This window comes from Phyllopteryx taeniolatus, chromosome 11 (assembly GCF_024500385.1).
Source record: "Phyllopteryx taeniolatus isolate TA_2022b chromosome 11, UOR_Ptae_1.2, whole genome shotgun sequence".
Classification (NCBI taxonomy): domain Eukaryota; kingdom Metazoa; phylum Chordata; class Actinopteri; order Syngnathiformes; family Syngnathidae; genus Phyllopteryx; species Phyllopteryx taeniolatus.
Window position 1 is genome coordinate 18,285,308 of NC_084512.1, and position 7,782 is coordinate 18,293,089.

A 7,782-nucleotide genomic window follows, 5' to 3' on the forward strand; every position below is an offset into this window, starting at 1 on the left:
GGCTTAGATTTCAGGTAAGAATGTTAACATTGCTTGTACAACTGTTTTATAATGATGAGTCCTGGTCACGAAAGTGGCCTTGCGGTTGGTTTTCTGGGTTCAAATCCCAGCTCGACAATTTAGTCCTCAATGTTTTTCAGATCTGGATAAAACCCATGCAAGCATCGGGAACACCACACAGAGATTAAAATCTGGATGTAGCTATAAATACAGGCAGTGGAACCATGGTTCATAAACCTAATTTGTTCCAAGACTCTGTTCGCGAACCAAAACGGCCCGTGTGAACCAAAGCAACTCTTCAGATTGAAATCAAGGAAATAAAATGAATCCTTTCCAGCCCCAGAGCCAAGCTGCCTTCGTCCTCAGCTGTGGTATAAATGAAGATGATGACAACAATGCTTCCAACATACTGTATCTGCCTCTGTACGCCAAGTCTTATATTCATCTATCTGTACTTTAAAATTATTATTGTTAGAGTTGTATGCATCGTAGGTCAAGAATGAGGCGAATATATGATGTGGAATGAGGAAACAGTTTTGTTACAATGAACATGTGACCAAAAAATAAATAGGAGGCATATCTTTTGGTCCAAAACAGTGCAACTTCCTGAGTTTGTATTTCCAAAAAGAGTGACTTGAGAAGGCCCTACACCTGGAATACTACATCGGTTTACACGGAAGATGACCCGGAAATACATTTACGTGCATACAAACTTGGCAAGACCTCACAAAATTTTGAGATTTTTCTAATGTAAAAACGTGTGCCTTGGCTCAATAAAGGTTGGCAAACCGTGATCAATCATGCTGCCAACACATGCACCTTTGATTTAATTTAAATGCAAATATGCAAGGTTACTCACAGTGTATTAGTACACTCGTCTGACAGATGTTTTTGTTTTTTTAAATCTATAGCCAACACTAGCCAGAATCTGAGCCGCACTGAGTTTCTTTACAAACTAGGTAAGTGGCTAGAGCGCAGGGCGTTGACGCTTCTTGTCCCTTACTTATGTTGTTAATGCAGTGGGTGCCTTGACTTAAGAGTTGATTTTGTTCCGTGACGACGCTTGGAACTCAAAAGACTTATCTGAAATCAGCACTCCACTTTAAAATTAATGGAAATTTGTGCATTTCAGCGCCCCACAAAAACACCAACAAAAATTTGTCATTTTTTTTTTTTTAATACCAAAAATAGCATTCTACTGTAATGTAGTTAAAAACATGCAGTAATAACATTAGCAACTAGAATGTAACGAATTAAACAATTTTTGCATCATAATTAATTAAACGTGCGGCTCCTTCTGCTATGTGCGTCTTGGCCATTAGGAGGCAGTATAATACAGACATACGGATATACGCAAAGAAGACGGTCACAACTGCTCAGTAAACTGCACTAATATTAGTCGTTATTCACAGATGATAAAGAATAGATGCCTGTGAGTATTGTTATTTGTCTGTATACGTGTGTTGCTCCACTGTTGGTGCTCAAATATCCACTGCTTAAAGGGTTAATACACAGACATTGATGCCAGTCGTAGGGGTTGAGCCAACTAGTTGAATTTACTACTTTACATCGAAGTTTAATGCTTGAAATCAATTAATCGTTTTTGGCATTTCATCTTCCAATCGGACAATGTACAGAGGACGTTCGGCTCGCTTGTCTGCTGCTGTCACTGGACAATAACACTCAGTGGAGCAGTGACGGTCGTCATCCATCTGTACGGGTAAGAGAGTACAAAAAATTATGCAGAGACAACTGTGTGTACTGAGTGTGTTGATTTTGGAGATGCGAAGGTTCCGCTCAACACCAGCACCGTTTCCCATTATATGTTAACATTAGCATTAAGGCAGCAGAGTGAAGGCTAAGCTATGTGATTGTTTTAAATAGACAACATGTGATTCTATTGGTTTTATATTTAGTTTGAGAGTCAACTTCAACTTGTAGTGGCATTAAACAGTTCGAAGCCTCTTTCTTTGTTGTTGTTTAGGGAGTTGAGTTCAGTGTTACCATACTGCAATCGTATCTCGAGCTTCCGCTCGCAAGTCACAACAAAAAAATAAAAAATAAAATCAGCCAAACGATGGCTCGTATCGCAAAACCTTGTGAGTCGGGTCACTTGTATTGTATCTCAAGGCACCACTTTACAGTATTGCCCCTGCAGTTGGTTATTATCATTCTTATGGAAAATTGTGCCAGGCTTTGGCTGCCCCCATAAAATGAGGTGGTGGGCCGAATATGGCCCAGGAGCTTCAAGTTTGACACCTCAACATGGACAATGGATAGATTCAGATTTTGCAAGGAACTCAAGCCCCATGCTTTGCTACAGTGCTGTTGCAGACGACCACCCAGGTCACTTCCAAAGCAAAAGCCCCCCCTCTACACCCAAAGCGCTTCTTACCGGTGTTGTGGTCCACGGGCCCGCCGCCGTTGTTGCCGCCGAACAGGGCAGCGTGCAGGTCGGGGTACGCCTTCTCCAGGGCCACGCACAGGTCCAGGAAATGGTCGCTCTCCTTGTTCGTCAGCATCTTCAGCAGCAGCTCCACTTTCTCGGCGCTGGACGAGCAGTTCTGATCCAGCTCGAAGCGGTCGAGTTGGCTGAGGGCGCCCGAGACGACGAGCAGCTCAACGACTCGGTCGGCGTCCGTGATGGACTCCACTAAGTTGTGGTGGCACTGCTCCAGCAACTCTTTGTGCTTTGGCTCCATTGCTACGCGCGGCGGCGGCGGCGGCGGCGGTGGTGGTGGTGGTGATAGTAGTTGCCCCCCCCACCCACCTACCTCCTCCTACTCCTCCTCCTTCTCCTTAGCTTCACCAAAGCTAACGCGGCGGAATATCCGTAAGCGATCAAAAGTACCGAGAGATTATGGAACTTAAGTTAGTTCGCCGGAGCCGCCGCGGCATGGGGAGAGCAATGTTTATAGCATAGTAGTGGGAAAAGGCGCAAGGAGCCATATTGGTTGCCCGGGGCTGTTGACTGCACTAAACAGCGATACATTGTCCCATCTTACTCGCGTGTGGCGATTCACGTAGTCTTCCGCCTCCTTTCCGAGTAGCGACACATTTTTCTCCGCCTCTCGGTCTTCTCGAGAAGCATTCAACGCGCCCTCGGACGACTCAACTGCTTGAGGAAAGGGAAGGGAGAGGGCGGGGGGGGGGGGGGGAAAGTCATAGAACTCCGCTGCTGAGCCTCAGCGCCACTGTATCCTCCGCCATGTCTGGCAACTCAGCAGCTGCTGTCCGCTGTCAATCAACGAGCCGTCCAATGCCATATATGGGCAAAGGGGGCGGTGTTATAAGAAAACCCACCCATTCCTTGAATGGGCGTGAACGTGACCTCACGTTACGTCGAAAAAATTAAAGTGAGAATAGAATACCACATAAGAGATATCACGATGGTTACAAATATACTATATAAATGAAAATAATATTTTTTTTCCAGAGTTCAGCTAATTAACCATCAGGAAGACTGGTTTAGTTGCACATAAAAACATAGAATGAGGATTAATTTAAAACTATATCACATCATCTTTACAAATATTCACATATTCATTTAGATAAATTTACATTCTTTCATTTTTTTACAATCAATTTAATGAAACCTTTGGGAAGACTGGTTAAGTTGCACATATAAAAAATGTATTTTTTCCAATAATTAAAAAATGTGTGTAATAATATTCAGAAAATAATTAATGATGAACATATTTCCATCTATTTACAATTGATTTAATGAAAACCCTCTGAAAGACCCATTAAGTTGCCCATTAAATAAAAGATTCTAAAAAGCAGAATTAGCAATAATTTTAAAACTATGTAACATGATTACAAATATTCATATATTAATATATATTACATTCAAATATTTTCTTTGATTTACTATTGATTCAATGCAGGCAACTGAAAGACTGGTTCAGTATCACATAAAATGAAACATAAAAAAAAGCAATAATTAAAATATTTAACAATGTTTACAAATACTGTCTAGCAATTTATATAGTGTAATTTAAAATAATTTCATTTATTTAATATTAATGAAACCACATGAAAGAGGAGTTAAGTTACAGAAAAATAGAATTTGCAATTATAACTATACAGTACAACATAATATATAAACAATATAGAAATATTTACAAAGATCCATATGTTCATTTCAGTTGATTTAATGAAAACATCTGACATAAATGGAATGAACGATAAGGAAAAATGTAAACTATCTAAATATTCATGTTTAAATTTATATAAAGTAGGATATTTTTATTTATTTTTTTACTCATACTATACTACCTAAAAATAATAATCAGATGATATATCCCAAAGATAAGAGCTGCACCATACATACAATTGAATTATAAAAGTACTTTATTTGCACCTTATGGCATCTAGTTCGACCTCTTAATCATAACCAAATATATGATCACTTGTGTCTACATTCAATATTTTGAAGTTTAAAATGTGCTGACAAAAAAAAAAAAATAATGATTCCATGCTTACATAATAATGTTGCTGTAGCCGCAGGCGTATGCACCGTGTACCATCTCCATTCAAGCTGCAACACTGCAACCGATTTTCCGTGTGTGCGTGCAGACTTAAAAGCTACACGAGCGCTGACAAATGATATTAGCATTGGTGAAATACAAGACGATGATGATGGACGCCGTCCGCTCTAAAGATTGTTGGCACAGAGGCAGCCGTCTGCAGGTGTTTACCTCTCTCAAGGCGTGACCTTGTTCATGCATGCAATGAATCTCATTGTGACATCTCCAATTTCCCTTCCTCTCCTGCTACTGCCCTCCATCCTCTCAGTCTGCCATGTTGGCTCCACACACAGCCAGTGCAATGTGCTCCCCCTTTAGATGAAAAATTAATATGGACTCATTTATATCAAAGGGAAGCAGGTCCCCGCTGCAGACACAGATTGAGCATTTGCGTCTGGGGCCTTTTTTCTGAGAATACCGAAAACAGACTGATGCCTTTCATATGGCATAACACTGTTTGTGTTGTATTTAGATGTTGATTCTCGGCCGTCTGATGATTTACTGAGAGCTTGTGAGACAGCTTTGGTTATCAGACAGCTCAGACGAGAGAATCTAATATCAGTGGAACCTCTAATGTGGAACACAATACAATCCTTAACACTGGTTGACTTTCTAGTTGTTCTGATTCCAAAACATTCCATTGGCAACTAATCCATCCATCCAGAGACGCTGCAACAGGGCAGGCATACCAGGCAAGTGCCTAGGGCCTAGAGGTGACCAGGCCCTGAGAGACAGTTGACAGTAGCCCATATCAGTGACAAATCAATGGCACTGCTGTAGACACTGCAATGATAAAGTGTTGTGTATCCCTCACATCGTGCCCCTTACTAGTCGTTGGGCCCCAAAGAGGCAGCTGATGTCAGTCCGTATCAAAGACACAACTGAAAACCCTCGTAGACACATCGGGATTTGCGAGTCTCCCTATTAGCAGGCTAATTGTCAAAATACACTGACAACAAAATGAAGCTAACTTATCACTCGTGTGTCAGCTATTCCTGAATTCTAACTTTCCATCCTTTAAAAAAATAAAAAAGTTGGTTTCATTTTTTTTATAATTCTTTTTTAAAAAACTTATTTATAGAATACATATAAAGGTTGCATTCAGTTTTGGTTATTTTACATTTATTTTTCATGCAACATTTAAAGTCCCTGTAAAGTGGAAATAATTACAGCTAGCCAGATAACTGCACGCTAGAGTGGTAGAAATGGGCCAAGTAATTGTAACTACTGTATAACTCACAATTGAGCCAGACAACGGCTGATGTAAACAAAGTCACTCGTTCTAATATATTGGGTGAGGGGCAACTCGTGCCTGAGCAGAAGTGCGTCACTAGGCACCGTTTTAGCCATGCGCCCCCCCCCCCCTCAAAATAAATAAATAAAGCAGGAAAACCAAAATGGTGTGAAACCTCTTCACCATATCTTAATGATTCATAACTACACAATTTTCTTTGCACGTATTCAACTAGGTAAAAATACTCATACATTTTATAGGTAAGACTGCTATTGTGTGTGTCAAGTGTCCTAAGTGTATTTAGCTAGCATCTGCTTGGTAAAGTTATGGATGTAATTAATATTTCATTCATTGTAGATTTGTATTGCTCACAGGTTGCATGGTGGTCTAGTGATTAGTACGTCTGCTTCTCAATTGAGACGTCACAGGATCGAAAATCGTCCTGAGTTTGCAGGATCTCCCTGTGCTTGTGTGGATTTACTCTGGCTGACATCCCACGTGACATCACACATGGTTTGGTCTTGCAACATGAGCTTATTTAGCGTGTAGTTAATTTTCTACGATGCGAGTTTAGCTATGTTTTAAGGGGGTCATAATATTACCGACACGACGACAAGGAAGGACGTTGTCTGTGTCCTTCAGCATCATTCCCTGAGGGATCAGATGAGACATCTTTTAAAAAAAAAAAAAAAAATGTAATCAAGAGGAAATTACACTTCAGTATGATACCTGCAACAGATGGGCATCCACAGATCATAATAAGGAAATTTGATTACACAGGCAGAACCAACTCATCGCCTTGAAAACTGATGGGATGGCATCTTAGCCTGATTAAAATGATGACTGATTATTATCTCAGGATGGAGATAATGCCCTTAAGTCATCCAAATTCAGCAAGACATCAGGGGGAAAAGGGGTTCTCATAGACATGCAAGATTTGTTTAACATGACCCAAGCAGCTTTATGGATGCCATTAACTTCCGCCTCTCTTCACATGATTACTGATTACACTATAGCCAGTTGAGTGCACTGCAAAGTGTGGTCGACAGCTTTCTAAGTGAGGCTAACGGAACTCAACAGGGCACAGCCACACATGCAAGCCCTGAGGAAACCACTTGTTTCCCTAATCACACAGTGGACTAGTGGTTAGCATGTCTTCCTCACAGTTTGAGGTTCGAATCTTGGCCCCGGCTTTCCTGTGTGCCGTTTGAATGTTCTCCACGCTCTCTGGCTTGCTCCCATATTAAAAGTCATGCATATTATGTTCATTGACGACTGTAATCTGTTCATAAGTGTCAATGTGTGTATAGTTGTTTATCCAAATGTGCTCTGTGCCTGGCTGGCAGCTGGAATAGGCAGCAGCTCAACCTAAAGAGCACAAGCGCCATAGAAAATGGATGGATGGATAAGAATGTCAAAAATAATTCACATAACAGGCTGTACACAGACAGTATCCATGCTCTGGTGTAGAGCAATACTGTGGCGAGCATGACTTAAGTGTTTTGCTGCCCTCTGCTGGTAGAGTCAACAAGGCGAGTGGCGTCAATGCTTAAACACGGGTACACGTTCCCATAATCGGGTTGGATTGATTTGGAGCGTTTTTCTTCCATTTGAAATCAATGTCAGCGAAGTACAAATTAAATGATGCCTCTGAGCAACTATCCTGTGATGTGGGGTGTGTTAATAGTTATTTTCCTACCTAATTTTCTGAGAAAATGATCAGGGTCACAATCATAAATATTAAACCTGTTCAATATTTACAATCGTAAAACCTTGTGTGTGGTCAACACCAGTTTGGTCTGAAGCCACGGATTCTATGATTGTGACGTGAAACCGAACGGTAGCCAATTAGGAAGTGACCTGCAGCTCATGCTGAGGAGTGTTTGTATAACTTGCCTCACAAGTCATCCACAATGTAATGACCAGATATGCTAACAGCTTTCTTTCTTTTTCTTTGTATAGTCAGGCAGTCTTGCTGTCTGACAGCATCCAACCTCTCATGTTAGTAGCATTGTCTGT

General features: G+C 40.9%; 1 protein-coding gene across 6 annotated transcripts in view; it reads right to left on the reverse strand.

The window, feature by feature from the left end:
• dlg5a (discs, large homolog 5a (Drosophila)) overlaps window positions 1-3,210 on the reverse strand; it is a 77,079-nt gene extending 73,869 nt beyond the window's left edge. For 3 of the 6 annotated variants that reach the window (XM_061790795.1, XM_061790788.1, XM_061790790.1), the window contains exon 1: window positions 2,396-3,208. In XM_061790795.1, coding sequence (XP_061646779.1) covers window positions 2,396-2,702 — 307 coding nt within the window. In that variant the 5' untranslated portion in view covers window positions 2,703-3,208. Of the gene's footprint in view, window positions 1-2,395 lie in introns of all 6 variants that reach the window. The other 3 variants (XM_061790789.1, XM_061790787.1, XM_061790791.1) reach the window with 2 other exon arrangements.
• Between the last annotated feature and the right edge of the window lie 4,572 nt (window positions 3,211-7,782).